Below are 19737 nucleotides of genomic sequence, written 5' to 3'. Positions count from 1 at the left end.
ATGTTTAAAATTTAAATTGATTGTCTGCTCTAGTTGGGTACCCACCATAGTGCACGGGAAGAAAGCTTCACATGCCTCCTTGCAGTAACTTAATCCACAATACATTGTAGTCTACATTGCACTGTAAAGAACCTACTGTTGATTTTATAAAATTATTTCATATAATGGCTTGAATTAAAGTTCAAAATGCAAAAGTCAAATATAATAGTTCAGTCGTGCTCTAAATAAAAACGTTAATTTTATAAAAAAAAAACAAACTACTTTTGATTTTATATGTGGAGCTCTTTTGCTTGTACGGTGATAAAACTTTTAAAATACACTTGTGTTGTTAGGCTGTATCAATGTTAACGTTGGTTGAAATCGGACTGCTCATTCTTTAATCGGATATTTTTTTCGATTATCGATGTTTTTTTTTATACTTGTCAGGGGAATTCCTATCTAAACACCTAACTAAGCACACTGCCAGACACATGAAGTACATTTGTGTAAAATATTTTCAAAATCAGCCCAACTGTTTCCGAATACATAGGGAACAAACCTACACAGACAGAGTGCCTTTTATATAGTAGAGATAGAGATTTAAAAAAATGTTTTTGTTATTTTTACATTAATATTAAAAAGCATGTATATATAAGTACAAAATAAAGTATAAAAATATTCACCAATTAGACCTCACACCCAACAAATGGACTTAACATTGACCACTTGAACTTTTAACCTGGCCAACTGGAGGCAGAAAATTTCATATTAGCATTCCCTTCAAGAACAAATTTGTACTAGTGAAACTAAAATGTCTTCCAAAGGGAAATTCCATAAACTTTTAGCTAAAAAATATCCGAAGAGAACTAAAACAAGGCTCCAAATGCGTAATGAAAATATTTAAAAATATTAAAAAATGATAAAAGTCTCAAAAACCTAGAATTGTTGCTGGCTACACATTTTTAGATATATATTAGAACATATATGTTTGAAGATTTCATATTTATATCTATAAATAGCATCATCACTGCATTCTAAGTTTATATTTAAAAGGGTTAATTAAAAAAAAACTGAAAAATGTACTAACAGAGGTTATAGTGGATTATATATATTATTATATATATTATTATCATCATTATTGATCTATTTTAAATAAATATTAAGTACACTATTTTCATTACAAAAAAATAATTCTAAAGGGGTAATAAAAAAAATGCACACGAGATAATAGCAAACCATTCTGGAGAGGAGATTGGCACTGGCAGTCTGCTTAATTTAGCTAAAGATTCCCCAGAAAAAAAAAAAAAAACTTGTGTTATTAACAGAATTTGTAATCAAAATCTCTAACTTTGTCCTTGTGAGAAGGAAAATAGATAGACATAAAAAAAAAATGCAAGTGAGGAAAAAAATCTAGCCCCCCCCCCCCCCCGAAAAAAAAGAAAAAAAAAAAAAAAAAAAAAAGAGGCTCTGGATTGGGACAAAACTTAAAATTGCCACAGTCTGGGAGAATTTCTCTTTCTCTGACCAAGATCGATCTGATATTATATTTTGATCTTAGCCCAGAGGCTCTTAGACTGCAACAACCACTATTTTTTAATTTGTTAAAATTGCCACTAAGGAGAGGTATTGATGGGAAGGGATCAACAGAGGAGAAGGAGGAGGAGGAGAAGACAGCTGGCTCTTCTTTCTTTTTATTTAGATATTTACTAGACGCCTTTGCAAGTTACAAGGCACTGTAAATTTAGTTCCTTTATTTTTTTTTTGTTTTGAAACCTAAAAGGGAAATATAAAAAAAAAACAATAAAAACAACACATAAATGCAATAAGGAAAAATAAAATAGAATAGGAATGGCTAAAAACCAAATAAAAAAAAATACAAAAAAAAGCAAAAAAAAAAAAAAAATGGTTTGAATGTAAGAAAAAATAGGACTGTTGGAATATCTCACATATTTTGCTTGATATTTACCTAAATTTTAGATGAATTACAATAAAGATCCATAAAAAATAGAATCTTATTACACGACATGAAATTAATTAAAGTGTTCAGAATCTTACTTTAATAATTGTATGTTTTAATCGGCACCAGCGATTGTGTTTGTTTTTCTTGCACTATAAATATTTTTTATGCTTTAAAAGTTTTTAAAATGCAAACAAGAAAATCAAACAAATTTTCTACCAATAAAAACAAGCTTTGATTACTTTGAAAAAGACGCCACAAAAAAGTAGTTTTAACAAAATTTAAATATAAAAGAAGTCAGACAAAAGCATTGATAATTTAAAAATAAATTATAAAAAAAAAATTACTGCTGTGATTAAAAATTTGACTTTATATACGTTATAAAGTAAATTAAGTACAATTTCACAACAAAAATCACTTTTATCCAATGTTTAGGTACATACCAAGCAAAATGGCTGAAATCTACCAATAGTTCTTTATAGTACAAATGGATATGCATAAAAAAGAAATATTGACAAACAATTTTTTTTTTTTTTCAAATTAAATGACACATTTTGCTATTTTTCTAAGTTGAAATGTAACCAGAATATCAGTAACCCCAAAAGAAAGTAAAAAAATTATTACTAAACATTTTAAACTGAGATAAATCTGTCAACCTTATTTTAAACTATCTAGTCAACCTTATTTTAAAATATCTGCAACTTTTTTTTTTTTTTTTTTTAAGTATATTAATATTTCTGAAAATGTTAGAATTCAAAACAAGTGATTCAGCTTGTTCTCTTGTACATTTCGCTCACTGATTATCCAAATTTATTGTCTATGTTCCCTCCGACAGAGGCCCGGCGTTGTCTGGTTATGTTTATGCTAAGTCTCCAGTGACCACAATTGTGAGAATTGACTGTGTACATTTGCCGTTGCTTTACGTCCTGCCTGATGGTTTCTTTCCACGTCTTTCATTTTGCTGTCCAGCGTCCAGTCTTAGGTTTCTGCAAGTGCTGATATACACCTTGATTTTTTCAATATGCTTGAAACCAGCAAAGACGGTTTCCCCTTATTAGAACATCAAGTTTTTTACGTTGCTTTACGTCCTGCCTGATGGTTTCTTTCCACGTCTTTCATTTTGCTGTCCAGCGTCCAGTCTTAGGTTTCTGCAAGTGCTGATATACACCTTGCTTTTTTCAATATGCTTGAAACCAGCAAAGACGGTTTCCCCTTATTAGAACATCAAGTTTTGGGATGGTTAATTTCTCAAATAGAATGTCTGACCCTATGTTCTGGATCTGGTCTGGCTTTGATAAATTTAATTAAAATTTTATTTATTTTTATTGATATTTTTAATAAAATGGCATCAAAATTTTGGGGAACTATCGAATAGAATATTAAACAGAATTTAATCTGCGTAGTGATATTTCAATGTGTCCCTTTCTTTTACTTTTGAGTTTATGGGTTTTATTTTACTTTTATTGGTTTAAAAAGGAGATGCCCAAAGAGACAAAACAAATAATCATCACCATGACAACAAAATCTGAATAAAATACAGTCTTGATTTTTTGAGATATAACATATAAAGTTATCTTGTGAGATTTTAAAAGCTGGATCTAAACAGCATTTAAGCTGACATATTAAACTTTGATTCTGACCAATTTTCAGTGGTTATTGTTGTACCATGTTAATAATACTATAATAATGTACTTTGCTATAGTTTATTTTAAAAACATTATGTAGTCTCACTCAAACAACTAGCAATATAGAAACATTTTTTAATTATGAATGAAAAATCATAATCAGCCAGGAAAATAACTCATATAATCGCCCTTACAACTAAAATTTGATTTTTTTCTGTATAAGTTTTAAAAATAAACAAATAAAAATTAAAATGACTTCATATTTTCTGAGTAATATTGGATTCCGATAACCATATGAACATAGCGAATTGTGTTATTAAATTAAAAAAAAAAAAATTTGTATTTTTTTTTATTTGTTAACATTTCTCATATCTTTTATAAAATTTTAGGCACTTCTGTATTACACGGACGGCACCATTTTTTAGCATGTTTTACTAAACTGTCCTCAGGTGGTGCTTCTCAGTCAAAGAATAGGGGATGATAAATTTATCCCTTGTAAAGTTTCAACCTGATTCAAAAGTGACAATAAGTCAACCAAGTTCATTCATTCAAACTGTTCATTAATTTAAAAATTAAAACTATAATATAACTTTGTTGACCCTTCAACAGGTGCCACAAAAAAATTTAAACTATATTTTCTTACAGTGACAATTTTACTTTAATTCAAAAAAATGTTTCGGGAAAAAAATCCAATGTTGCTTCAATTTGAAAAATGTTTCATTTAAATTAATTGTTCAGAAAAAAAAATCCAATTTTACTTTAATTCAAAAATTGTTTTATTAAAATGATATTTTCTTACGCAGATTTTTCAATAAATGTTTTTACAATTATATTTTCATACATTTTTATATAATAAATGTTTTCGGTTTCAAATATTCTTGTGTTCGGAAAAAAAAATCTTATTTGTTATTTATTCGTCATCTTATTTGACCAGGAAGAAATTGGAGTTATCACCCCCTAACAATGGCTCAGTCCATGTAATGCAGAAATGCCTATATTATAAAATAAAAATAAACAGAAAAAGAAAACCCTTCAGCAGATATCACTGAAAAGCACTAAAAGGAAGATAAAAAATGTCACTACTGTTAAAACATCAAGACAAGACTTATATATTAAGCCCAGTAAGAGAGACAAAATGTTTAAAAATTTCAAAAACAGGAGGGAGCAATTATATATAATATTAATAATAAATTTTCATCAATATACGTTGGCATTATTAATATTATATGTGCAAACCATATGGCTTTTATATAATATTAATAATGGTGCTCAGGAGCTCGGCTGATAGAGTACCAAGCAAGTTTATGATTCCCTCAGAGAAACAATCTCTGAATATTCCCCCAACCCCCACCCACAGAGCTATTGATAAAATAACACACCAGTAAGACTGGTTAGAGTTAGAATCCATCTAATTCACCTCCATTTCACGGTAGATATCAACACAAACAAACACACACACATAAAATAGTTTGATATTATAAAAACCACATAGAATGTAGAGAACAAATTTTTACAAATTCATTAAAAAAAAATTTTTTTATTTGCATATAATTGTTTTGGCCTATCTATGCATAATGTTAGAAATGCATAAAGCTTTTTTTCTTTTTTTTTTCCTTTGGAGAAGCCATCATCAGTGCTCATAAAAGAATGTAAACTCCCCCCCCCCTTGAACAATATGATCTGAAGAATAAATGAAAAACAAAATATTAGAGTTGATTGTACTGATGATGGTCTCTTCAAGAAAAATGGCTTACGTATTTCGAACATTATGTATATCACTAAAGTAGATCAAAATAATTGAATGCAAATAAAAAGTTGTTTTTTTGTTTTTTGTGTGTGAATTTGTGAGAATTTGTTCACTACATTTGATCTGGTTTTCATGATATCAAAACATTTTTATTACAGCTCTAGTTCCACACTATTGAGCTATTACAAAACTTTGTTATAAAAAAATTACATTTAAATTCAATTTTTGAATATCAGCTTAAGAACAATTTCATAAAATTTTTTTTAATAAAGTTAACAAGATTTATATGAATGAATTGTGATACTTCAAGGTATTGTTTTTATTTATTCTATAAAGAAATGCCAAGATTTACATCATCCACATTGGCATTCCAATAAAGAGAGTGGGGAGGAGGCAGCGGTTATTATATTATTATTATATTCTTTATTCGCACTTGATAAATGTATTAGTTAGAATTAACAAGAACAAAGCCTGAGGTAATAAAAAAAATTACTCTAACAACTTTTTACATTCAAAGCTCTAAGAGCATAGTGTCCAACTTGTAAACATAATTAGGGTTGGCATTATGTTGGGGTCACTTTTTTTTTTATATTGCCTGGGTTGCCAGATTATGTGGGCACAGGGCATGAAAATTTGCTAAGAATTTTAAAACCAGAAATGAGTTTCTATTCAACATTTTAAATGCTTCTTTCAAACTTTTTAGATTAACAATGTAATTAATTTTTTTTTCAACTATTAACAGCATAAAAATGGCTGACTTGTTTATGTAGAAACCAAAATGCATTCCAGTGGATTTAATTTCATAATTATTTCATGAAATAAGATTATTTAAATTTTATTTTAATTCACACTATTATTAATTGAATAGTTATTGAAATGTAAATAAATTCAATAAAGAAAAAAAAATCAATGCGTAAATTATCAAAGTTACACTAATGCGAGAAATATACACACATCTGTAGTCTCATAATTATATAATGATAATTATATTAATACAGAAATTATTATAATAGAACATCATTTAAAACCAGGATAAAATATCTACAGGAACTTGTTGCTTCAAAACGTTTTTTTCTCAAAGATTAACCAATTGACATACAGACACACAGCTTTGCTTTATATAAACTTTGCAAGATTAACAAAGAAATGCAGATATTAGAAAGATGTTTAATATTAACAGATCTATCAATGAAGTTATTAAAAAAAGAAGAAAAAAAGAAAACTGAACAGTTTTCCCAGCTACCAGTTATATTTAATAAAGAAATCATATCAAGATTTCATTCAAGAAAAATCACGAAGATGACCATCAAAGAGACGGGTGGACCAGATTAGGGTTGAGACTGCATGGTGCTCCTGACAACTGAAAGACTGGCCCAAGACTGTAATATGTGGTGGAATTTTGTTTTCAAGCAAGTAGAGAAGCTCTCTATAGTACGCACCTAAGTTAATTAAATAAATTCTCCCTTTTATATATATATATACCAAGTTAAAGGTATTCAGGAGATAAAATCCTTGAACTAAGACAAGGTTATTAAGAGTGCTCAATAAAAAGAGCAGAGTATAATATTTTTATTTATATAGACAAATATTACATAGTTACTACACTGAACATGCTAATTTTTCGGAGCGATTGGTTTATTAAAAAGCCAAAGGCTCCTTGTCAGGCCACAGAAATAAAGTTTATCAGCTATAGCTGGTTCTTAAAGCTATGATGAATAGCGGATGAACTTTATTTCTGTTGCCTGATTATTATATATATAAGGGGATCAAAGAATACAAGGATTCCTTAAATGGAGACTTTTCGATCTAATGAAAAGCTCGACATGCAGGTGGAGTTTAGATACAAGAGAAAAATATATTGATAATAGAAAAATATATACCGATGCATATAGATTTATTTATCAATTTGAAACAAGAGAATACGAAATAGTGTGTAGAGGTTAATATGCCTATTGCTAGACGTTGCTTCATTATTTTGTTCTGTAGCACCTCCCTTCCTCTTCTGATGAGAAGCATTAGGCTTTGAAATGCTTGACATAGAGCTTTGATGATCCCTACACACTGTATTGTATTCCCTTGTTTCAAACTGATCAGTAAATCTGTGTGCATCAGTATATATTTATCTTTTATCAACATCTCTTGTGTATGTATGAGAGAGAAAGAGAGATTAAAATATAATTTTCTATCAATTCAAAGACATTTGCTAACTGGATTATTTTGGCTAAAACAGATTTAAAAAAAAAGTCAGATTGTGGCCCATTTTACTTCAAACTTACGTAAAAAATGGAAAAGTAATATTTTCAAAGACGTACATTTTTGCCTTATTACATAAATTTCGCGAGATAGATGAAGAAATACAGACATCAAAAAGAAGCTTAATATTAATACAAGAGCATTATTTGAAAAAAAAAAAAAAAAGAAAGAAGATTAACATGGTTTTGATATGTTAAGTCAAGGAAATTAAATCAATATACATAGTTAGAAAGATATGATGATCTAGGAGAACAAGATCTCAGAAATGTCTGGAAAACCTTGTATTTCCTATCAAAATCGGATGATAAGGTTTTATTGTTAACTCAACCTCAGTGTTCATGAATAATCTTGGTCTTTCCTAATCAGACAAGAGGAAATATATAAAGAAAATACATGAAAAGGTTCTATCTGCATCAGCATAAATATGATAATCCCACAGAGTGATGACAATCCAACAAAGTCTGTTAGTATATATTATATTTTATTGGAATCCTTTGAGATAAGTAATTTGTATATTTATTTGTGCACTGTTATCTTCATCATCATCGTTGTTTGTTGTTTTACCATGTTTCGGCCAACTCATCCTCTGGCCTTCTTCAGGTAATTAACCATGATGGGATAGAAATACTGAGTCTCTTAACTGTATCCCCAGTAATTACTGCCTTCCATATTTGTTGTGGTCTCGCCTCTGGCCTGCTTCCATATTTGTTGTGGTCTGGCATCTGGCCTGCTTTGAGTAGGATTGAAACCGCTACCTTCAGACAGTGTTCACCGGGAATCATAGAGATTCAATTCTCCTCTATTCACTCCGCCACAGGCTCTGAATTGGCGATACAGTTAAGAAACTCAGCATTCCTGTCCCGTTGTGGTTAATCAACTGAAGAAGGCCAGAGGATGAGTTGGTTGAAACAACAAGAACAATGAAGATGAGGATAAGTTTGCAAATAAATATAAAGCCTGGTATTACTATGAGATACGGCTGGAGCACTCTAGGCTAGTGGTAATGATGGTTCAGCTCTGAAATCATGCTTGAACCCAGAGTTGTGGTCTGATGAAGACTTTGTTGGAAGCAATGCTGCTGTGCAAGCAACAGTTATTGTATAAACATTTTAGAGAGAGATTAAGAATAGTGTTTGTTTGTTTGTTATCAAATCAATTTAAAAAGCCGTTGCTAACAGGATTATTTTGGCTAAAGACTTCTCTAAAAATCAGATTAGGGTCATTTTATTTTAATCTTACATAAAAATTAAGCAAGTAATATTGTTAAATATATTTTCTTTTTATCTAAAAGTGGGGTGCTTATTTGATAATACTCCAAAGATTTCTTTAGGAAAAAAAAAAAATTATTCATCAACAAGCATTCATTGTAAACGTTTGACTAGATTTCATTTTTAAACTTCTTCTGTGAAAAAAAAAAAAAAAAAAAAGAAAAAAGAAAGCTATCAAAATTATTGATAGAATGAGTATCCTACTGTTGGTAGATTTAAAAAGAATAACAAAAAAAAATAAAACCTGAAATAATTACATTTCATTCATATTTTATTTCTTCTCATTTCATTTATATTACCAATAAAAAGAGCACGACTTACATCTGCTCTGCTTCATGGAGGTGTTTAGATTCGATTTTATTAATTGTCATTATTATTAATATTATATATTAATAATTTTAAAAAGGAAAGGCAAGTGGAGAATGTTTTGTTTCTTTTTTATATAGAATTTAAAACGAGTTAAAACGATTAACAAAAATTGTGATTTTTTTTTTTCACTAGATATGTTTTTTAAAGATTTTATAATTATGGATGAAAAACTTTAGGTGTGTCGTGAAAAAAAAAAAAACAGACAAACAAACCATACAGAAACTTGGAGAATTGTTAAAACACAGATGACCATCACCCTTGCTGTTCAATGATTTGCAAAATTCAAGCTAGAATCTATTTCTTTTACCATATTAATCTTTTATAAATATAAACGAAAAAGTAAAAATAAAATATAAGTGAAATAGAGATTGATGTAATAATGAACCTGGAAGGCCGGGGGGGATAAAAATCTGGTGTTTTTTGCTTTTAATAACGAGTGTTTTAAGTAAAAAAAAAAAAAAAAAAACTAAAGTAATTTTAATCAAAAAAAATAAAAAGGGAAAAATGGTATTTTTGATAAAAAGTCTTTTTAGTGAAAAGAAAAAGCAATTTATTAAAAAAAAATAAATTATTTTTAGTAATACCAGAAAAAAAAAAAAAATGATCAAATATAAAAACATGTGAATACTGCTCCCTGCTCACTTTCTGAGAAAGAGCAAATCAAAATTTCAATTTTAGCAGATTTCCCTGACTTCAAAAAACGTTTATATTAGTGATGGGATGATTACAATATTTTTCCTGATTACAGTACGATTACCAATTCTGTTCTAAATTTCCGATTCTGATTCTTTTAAAATCTCTAAATATATATAGCCATAGAGCTGTTTTTTCTTTAATTATTATTGTAAAAAAACATGTAATATGTGCATATATTTTTGCAAATGTAGAAATACACTTGTAGATTTATTTTATCATTTTATTTATTTTATTAATACCAAATTAATTTTTAAAAAGAAAATAACAACAAAAATAAATAAATAAATAAATTTAAAAAAATCATTTTTGGCATAGGAAAATAGGCACACATTTTTCAGAATCTGATACCCATTTTAATACCCTCCAAAAGTTCTTTTCTTTTTTATGATTCTAATTAATTGTCTCAATACAAGTTTACATGTCTTTCCAAATGATGACTGATCTGGAAATGTTAAAATTAAATAAGAACGTGAAACTACAATTCTTCTCTTACTGAATATATATATATATATATTAGTTTTTTTTTTTCTGCCAAAAAAAAGAAAAAAAAAAGAAAAGTATTTTCTTTTTGGTTTCAGGTGGAATTTCATTTCATCAGCTATAAACTTTAATATTTAGTCTGTATGTCTTCACCATTTATCGCTAGAATAAAACAGACATTTATTTTAATTCCTTATTTACAAATTTTAAACCACTGTATAATATACTCATCCCGGTTGTTAAAACCAAAGTTGTGGAGTGGGAAGGTGAAATCTCTGAAGATTCCAAAAAATTCTGACTCCAACTTGTAAAATTTCAAAATATTGGACTCTGATTTCTGATTTTAAAGTCTTCCAACATTCAGATTGTCAATTCTTTGGCAATTAAAAAATCTGACTCTGTTTCCTTCCCAAACCTCAGACTGACTCTGCAATTCTGGTTAAAACATCTATATAATTAATACAATAGCGTGTTATTTTGAGTGTCACACTTACATCATTTTTTTCTTCCGAGTGACTGTCGTTTAATTGCTATGCCCTTCTATTTCTTATAATAAATAATTTTACCAAGAATTCTTCATAAGTTTTGATTTTGGTTTCGATTACAGCTGAAGGAACACATATTTTTTTTCTTCTTCATAAGTTTTGGTTCGATTCAACCTGATACACCCAAGTCATATGGACATTTTTTTTCTTTTTAAAATTACACCTTTATAATATATAAGAATCGATAGTATATTAACTCTATAATAATATATACAAAATCTACATAAATTAAAATATCTAAGTGTATTTTACAACTGGGATACGCCGGGTGTCCCTGCTAGCTTAGATAAATACTTTTGTAGTTTTAACAAAAGAGCCACAATAATATCAGGGCGTCTCCATTTATGCTGAACATCCACAGAATGCCAATATTAATATATATTATATATGAAAGAGTTTGCTGTGGAATTTCCACAGATCCCCTTCGTCGAAATTACTATAAAACTAATCTTAGAAATATTGTCAGATATTATTTCAAACCTTTCTTCAATATGATTCTTATTTACAACCACTTAATGTATGTTTCGAAATTTTTTAGATGAAGATAATGTGTATTATTTAGATTATTGTTGTCATCTTCAATGCTATACTTAAAACATTTCAGCCAGTATAACCCCTGATTTTCATCAGGTACATTTCATCGAACTCATGAATCTGCATGAAATCTTTGAAATTCTGTACAGATTCCAGAGTTTGCTGAGACACACCTGATAGTTTGAGGTTACATCAGCTGAAACGTATTTTTATTCTGGTCTACCATACATTGTATATGGATTATTGCAATCATTCTGGTCTACCATACATTGTATATGGATTATTGCAATCATTCTGGTCTACCATACATTGTATATGGATTATTGCAATCATTCTGGTCTACCATACATTGTATATGGATTATTGCAATCATTCTGGTCTACCATACATTGTATATGGATTATTGCAATCATTCTGGTCTACCATACATTGTATATGGATTATTTCAATCATTCTGATCTACCATACATTGTATATGGATTATTGCAATCATTCTGGTCTACCATACATTTTAAATGGATTAATTGCAATCATTCTGGTCTACCATACATTATATATGGATTATTGCAATCATTCTGGTCTACCATACATTGTATATGGATTATTGCAATCATTCTGGTCTACCATACATTGTATATGGATTATTGCAATCATTCTGGTCTACCATACATTATATATGGATTATTGCAATCATTCTGGTCTACCATACATTATATATGGATTATTGCAATCATTCTGGTCTACCATACATTGTATATGCATTTTTGCAATCATTCTGGTCTATCACATTTTGTAGCTGATGTACTTATTTGTAAGACTATGCCAACAGGCCTTCACAGACAATTTTTGTTTCTAGTTCAGAGTGCACCACTTTTTATAAGGAGCCAAATTCTCCAGAGTAAAAACCAACCTTGCTCTTGTCAGGAGGCAGATAAACCAAACAGGCTCTATAAATGCATTTAAGCAGTTACCATGGATCACTAACACCTATAATAATTCACCACCTGTTATCATATCACGGGAAAATTACTTAACAGTATTTCTTTTTAACTTTCTGAACATTAATACCTTAACAAATATCTTTTGGGGGCAAGGGCAGGAGGGGAGGGGTTCAGTGGGCCGAAAGTGAAAGACGTGCTTATATCACACCGAAACTTTTTGATAAAAATCTATGAAATTTTCTGTAGATGCAGCTTCAATCATCGAGAGAGTTTTAGGCACAACAGGTTTTAAAAATAGACCCCCCTAAATATTTTTTGGAAAGATAGGGCTCCCACTAGCTTAGTTCTTTCGAGGATACACATGAATGACTAAACTGTTGTCGTTGTTGTTAAGGTGCATGCCACAAATCAACCAGAGCTAAAAGAGATTTCGGTTAATAGGAAGCAGAACAATGCAAGAATATAACGAATAAACTCAAACTGAAGCAACTTAATACACACACACATATATATATATATATGAATAGGAAATAAACGAAGGTTATAAAAAGAAAATGTGAGTCTTTGAATTTTCAACAAAATTTTGCACTATATATATATATATATATATATATATATAGTGCAAAATTTTGTTGAAAATTCAAAGACTATATATATATATATATATATAAGCGAGATAAGTCACAGATTAAAGGTCAAGTGAAACATCCTGTTAGATATTACATTGAGGTAATACTTTCAGGGTGATCCTAGCCAAAAAGGTAAAGCTCAATATTTTAAAATAGAGCAATATATAAGTTTAGTGGTTAAAGTTAAATTCTGTAAATCAAAATATAAACACATATATTCGAGTTATGAATTTATTGTTTGACACAAGGAATATATAGAGGGGAGTTATGTTAATTTCCTTAGTCCATGGATTTTCTGATGATATCAGCCAGTACTGAAAATCCATGAATTAAGGAAATTAACATAACTCCCCTCCATATATTCCTTGTATCAAACAATAAATTCTTAACTCGAATATATGTGTTTATATTTTGATTTTCAGAATTTAACTTTAATCACTAAACTTATATGTATTTTTGGAAGTCTGTTCCACCATTATATATTAAGTTGCTTCAGTTTGAGTTTATTTGTTATATTCTTGCATTGTTCTGCTTCGTATAAACCTATATATATGTTATGTAATTTATTGATTGAGATTATATATATTTATTATTATAGGTGATGTTTTTAATGGTGTGATATCACTTCCTATAATTAATACATATAATCTTAATCAATAAATTACATAACAAAACACACTCATTTCATTTCAGTTGCACACACACACACACACACACACACATATATATTTTACATGTGATATGTTCTTATTTGCGTCAATTGGTTAGGTAGCATATTCGTGTTGCAATATTTTGGGAAGTCTTCCCTTCCTGTAATATTGTAACACAGATATACTACCTAACTAAAACTGACACAAATAAGAACATATCACACACACACACATATATATATATATATACATATATATATAATTGTACATATCCACACGCATATGTTGAATCAATAAAAGTGAAATTGCATAGCTGGTTCCACCATTATATCTTAAGTTGCTTCAGTTTGAGCCTATCTGTTACATCTTTGCATTGTTCTGCCTTCTTTAAACCTATTTTTTTTTTATATACACATTAAATAATGCTTCAAGTAAACTACATTAACCTCTTAACCAGAGTTAGTCCTGATTCATTGCTACTGAATGTGAATGCTGCTCAGACTGACTGAAATCGGCTTTGCATTACGACTGCCCATGGTAGTATAAATATATTGAATGAATCTCTGGTTAGATGTACACACATTCTAGTTGTGTCAAAAATTTTCTGACACCAAAGATAGTGGATAAATCCAAGTTGGGTCTGCTATAATGGTTGCGAAATTTTCCATGATCGCGAACCCCAGCTCTGTTAGGAGTCAAGAAACACAAGACTATAAATCAAAACCCGTGCGTATTGGTAACAAAATAATGTTCGCTCGAAGTATCCATCATCAGAACGTTGCTGCTCCAATGGAAGCAATCCCTTAAATAACCAGTAATTATCATACATATGCAATCATTTCCAGCAGCTGCAGCAGATATGTTAGAATTAAAACGTTACTAGGTTTGCACAGTCCAAAGCGAATCCGACCCTCCTCGCATCTCCAACATCCTCAAGTCAAGTTTAACTTATTTTTTTCAGTTGAGGGGGGAGTGAGGAAAAAGCTTAAGGATGACTTCAATCATGTGGCACATCGAAACCAACGTAAATGATAGCATTTCATGGAGAAAGTCACTTGGTGTTGCCATGGACAACCTAGAATCCACATTTGATGTAGCAATGACATGTGAAACAAAGAAGTAGGTGCTGTGGTTCAAACGATTGAACCGAAAGCTTGCATCCAGCGTTAATGCTTACATCAGAGGAAATTTACTCCACAAAAATTAATGAAATTTTTCTGTAAATGTCATTTTATTTAGCAATAGTGTTTTAGGTGTAGAGATTAGTTTTCGTTTTGAAAAGTGACCTTCTAAAAATAGATTTTATGGGGAGTGGTTGAAGTCAGGGAGGTCTACATTACCTTTTAAAAATTATTGTATACCCTAGAGGAATGTTTTAGGCATATTAAATTTTTTGAAAAATGACCTTCTAAAAATAGTTTTTATGGAAGGTTTACAATTTTTTTTTTTTAATTATCTTGTACTCCAGAGGAATGTTTTAGATGTACTGCTTTTTAAAAAAAAAAAAGCCACCTTATAAAAATTACTTTTATGGGGATTGGTTGAAGTCAGGGAGGTGTAGATATATTGTCTTCTAAAAATTATATTATACTCTAGATGAATGTTTTAGGTGTGTTGCTCTTTTTTGTAAAGTCACCTTCTAAAAAGAGGTTTTATGAATAATGATTAAAGTGAGGGAGGTCTAAATTTTCTTGTAAAAATCATTTCCAACCTCGAATGAATGTTTTAGGCATATTAGTTTTGAAAACCTGATCCTTTATTTATTCGTAAAGGCGGCTTAGATTTGGCGGGGTTGGTGGGTCATAATTTAGTAAGCTTGTTAAGGCTGGTATTTTAAATTTCTTAGACTACAGATCCCCAGTTTGAAAGTGTAATTCTGTGTTTTTTTTTTTTTCAATGGAAATTAATCAGATGACGTTCAAAACTGTAAGCAAAACAAATCTCCAAGTTTTAACAAAGAGAATAAATAAAGTTATACATGAATAAATAAAACATGATAAGCATAATGAACAACAGGTTTTTAAAATTTTTCAAGACAAAAACAGAATGAATTAAAAAAAAAAAAATTTTTTTAAGTGTATTAATGGCTTAGATGTTATAAGTTCAAATCAGGCCAATACGGTACCCGGATTTTACGCACCAAATCATCAAATATCTTATCCATCCAGTTATCTAGGCCATCCAATAGCTCTTCTACACGGATATGATGCGGCTGCGTGTTATCCGAATCAGAGTCTGTATCAGACATACCAACTGTCCGCCCCGTATTGACATGACGCATCCACTTTCGGGCGCTCTTTGCGTGATAAATATAATAATACTGCCGATAGCCATTTATGGCCAATACTGTACCGATGCAATTGCGAATGTTTATATTCGACAATTGGACTCTAAATTCTATACTTTCTTCGAGCAGGTGCCGATACCAGCCGAGATAGTCATCTAATTGAAGATAGGCAAAAGTCAATGAATTTGAGCGCGAATAGATCTCCATCATTTGCAGAAACCTGGACATGAGAGTCTTTTGCGAGTTCTTGTCGACAAGAACTGTAATTGTAAATCCCGGATCTGCATCTTTGACGAGATTGATGTATGAAGACGGGGTAAGCTCGTAAAGCTGTAACGTGTTGTCTGGTCCCCTGCAAGGCGGCCTGGTCGAAGGGAGAGAGACGGTCTTCGGTTGCTTAGCTTGGGTTAGTCTCATTACCTTTTCCATTTCCATATTAAGCAATCGGCGCATCAGGATGCCCACAATGACGACAGAGATTAATGTGAACGCTATGCTCAGCCACATCTTACTGTCGTAGTTAGTAACGAAGACAAAGATGCGGTCAAACCAGTCAAAAAAGCGGTGTACTATTCGTACTAATAAACTTAATGCGTGTTCGTTATGCAAATCAGGTAGCATGGCGGTGTACAAGAGTCTGTCGGTCTTTGCGAAAAGATCTTCAAGGCGTTTTTCAAGCTTTTGTCGTGTGAGCTCATTATGTTCTTCTATATTACTCCAGCCCGGTTCGACCCACTCATAGTTCATGTGCTTCTTATCCATACGCCACAAAATGGCTAACCTGAGTTCCATCTGGTCTCGTACTGTGTTACTGCCATTATTCAGGGCGTTCACAAATCTATGCTGAGTCTCCTCATAAAGGTATAAAAATTTAACACGATTATGGAACGTTGGGGCATTTTGGACGTAACTTCGGAACAAAGATCGGTGTATGTCATGTGCCTGAGTCTTCTTGGTGACAAGGATGACACACAGTTTTCTTCGCTTAGCCCGGATTTCGACAGGGCAGAGTTCATCAAAGAATACCTGCGACGAAAGCCTGGGTAAGGTGAGGTATTGGTTGGCCTCCATCACTTCATCAACACTACCCTTGGACAATGTACGCATGGTAACTATGGCGACAGTGGAATTGCTAGACTCACCAACCATCAGGAGAGTGTCCTTGGCTTTGTTCACTTTGTACCGACGCAGGATACCTTTGACTTGGGGGCTGCGCGTGTACACGAACGCGGATGCGATTTTCTCCCGTCGGCTAAAGGCTGGCATCAGAAAGCGGAGGGGCGGTGTTTCGCGGGGGCTGAAAAATAGAGCACGCACGCGATTGTCGGACCAAGAGCGGAGAAATTCCTCAAGGTTCTTATCGGTCATCTTCTGGATCGTGCTGGCTGGGAAGAGATTACGGATGAAGTCCCGCAGGTTCGGCATTGAGACCTCGCGCTTGAAGTAGGTGATTCGGCCGTTGACGACAGCCATCACCAACGGTACGTCGTGGATGCGAAGGTTACTGCCCAGCGCTCGGTTCGACGACACATGGATAGTGCCGACCCCTATCCCGACTTTGACGATTTCCCTAATCAGTTTCTCGATGAAGGGTTCGTAATGAAGACAAAGGAGACACCTGTCAGCGTAAGCATAGATAAAATAAGGTACGCGAAAGCTCTCAATTTGGATGCGGGTCTCGTAAAACCTCTGTGTTATCATATATTTGTCGATAATCGACTCAGCGGACAAAATCATGTTGTAAGAGCCGAAAGGGCCCGATCTAAAATCTGTATATCCGCGGTTAACGTTGTTATTGTTTTTTCGAGGATGCGTTTTTTCCTCTTCGGTGACTGTATAACCGTGCTTATCGTAAAGAGATCGTTTTTCCGGGTTCCCTAACGTCTCATAAGCCTCGTTAATCTTGGTAAATCGGTCCATGGCAATAGTGTCCCTGTTTTTTTCGGGGTGCCACACTCTGACTAAATGTTTATAAGCTGTGCGTATTTCTTGGGCACTGGCCGTTTTACTCACATCTAAGACAGCGTACAGATCCTCGCTAGCAGTCCAACTCGGCGCGAGGATGGCTGCACTACACACCAACAACGCTAAAAAGATCTTCCTGCTCATCGAGAAAGATTGACGGCACTTCATTTAAAAGAAAGAAGAAAAAAAAATAGAAAAAAATAACAAACGTTGTGGTATTAAATAATCCAGTGTCCGAGGAGGAATCCGGAAAATCCAGATGTTTTTAGTTCGCCATCATCAATATACATTCTGCTAACTCTGTTAGTTGTGCGCTACTAGCAGTGTGAATTAACTCCCCCTGATTATCTTTTCTGCCGCTAGGTGCTAGATGTAACTCTCTAATTCTATGGGTTATCTGCCCTTTAATTTAGATCATATGTGTGGATATATTCTTAGTATGTGTGAGTGTGTGTGTGAAAGAGAGTAAGAGAAAGAAAATTTCATAATTTGCGTGTGTGCGCACACACACACACGCACACACCTCATATTTTTCTAATGTTTTTCATCCACTGGTTGTGATTATATATACACATATAATATATATATATATATATATATATATATATATATATATATATATATATAGTAAAAAGATATTTATAATTATAAACAGTGGATGAAATATTACAATATAATTATATATATCACATGATAATATATATATATATATATATGTCACATCTAATATATTTTATCTATCTATCTATCTAGCTAGCTAGCTAGCTCTCTCTCTTTCTCTCTCTCTCTCTCTCTCTCTCTCTCTCTCTATATATATATATATATATATATATATATATATATATATATATATATATATATATATACTGCATATGTGTAACATATGCATGGATAATATATTTGGGATGTATATGTGAAATATATAGAGAGAGATGGATACATAGATATAGATATATAGTGTGTAACGTGAATGTGTATATAATATATGTGGGATGTGTTAATATTTGTGAGTGTCCATTGTGTATGTGTCTGTGTGTGTAATATATATATATATATATGTATATGAGACTACACTGATGAAGACCGAAGGATCGGTCGAAAATCATGTAAAAAAAAAAAATTATTGTAAAAAAAGTTTTTAAATTTTTTTCATAATAATATTTTGTATTCCTGCACGTCACTAATAGAAAATGAATAAAGAAAAGTTATAAGCTTTTTATACTTATATTGTTTATATATATATATATATATATATATATATATATATATATAGCAAAACGGTAATTAGTAAAAACCTGTAACAAAGATGGAATACTGTTGCAATATCTGTTACAAGGATGGAATACTGTTGCCATATCTGGGTAGGAGCTGCCAAAAACAGCCTATCATGCCTTGACAGAGTACAAAATAGACTTCGTGGTTTAGTGGGGGATGCCCTTTTCTCTACCCTGCAACCCCTCTCCCACAGAAGAGACGTTGCGAGCCTATCCTTGTTTTATCGTTATTTTCATGGCAGGTGCTCGTCTGAACTCCAATCCCTGGTCCCCCCTCGCCAATCTTTCACGAAAAACACCCGTCTAGCTGAATCCACTGTGAAAAATTTCCCCCACTCTATATCTGTGCCTAAATCAAAACGCGGATTTCATGAGCAAAGCTTCTTTCTTAGAACTGCACGCCTGTGGAACTCTGTTCCGTCTGCCTGCTTCCCTCCGGACTACAACTTGGATGTCTTCAAGTCTAATGTTAACAAATTCCTAATGAACCGCCCCCCTAATTAAACACTTCATAAAATCTCCTCACTAACGTGATGTA

The 19737-nt window shown here is 31.7% G+C and overlaps 1 protein-coding gene across 1 annotated transcript; it reads right to left on the bottom strand.

The window, feature by feature from the left end:
- Window positions 1-15172: 15172 nt before the first annotated feature.
- LOC145277697 (dnaJ homolog subfamily C member 16-like) lies at window positions 15173-18309 on the bottom strand. Its single transcript, XM_080129387.1, has one exon. It carries the CDS (start codon window positions 18091-18093, stop codon window positions 15769-15771), a length of 2325 nt encoding a protein of 774 aa, XP_079985513.1. The 5' UTR covers window positions 18094-18309; the 3' UTR covers window positions 15173-15768.
- Window positions 18310-19737: the final 1428 nt, after the last annotated feature.

Source organism: Euprymna scolopes, chromosome 6 (assembly GCF_053919585.1).
Source record: "Euprymna scolopes isolate OS-2025 chromosome 6, ASM5391958v1, whole genome shotgun sequence".
NCBI classification, from domain to species: domain Eukaryota; kingdom Metazoa; phylum Mollusca; class Cephalopoda; order Sepiida; family Sepiolidae; genus Euprymna; species Euprymna scolopes.
This window is presented reverse-complemented; position numbering and strand designations above follow the sequence as displayed.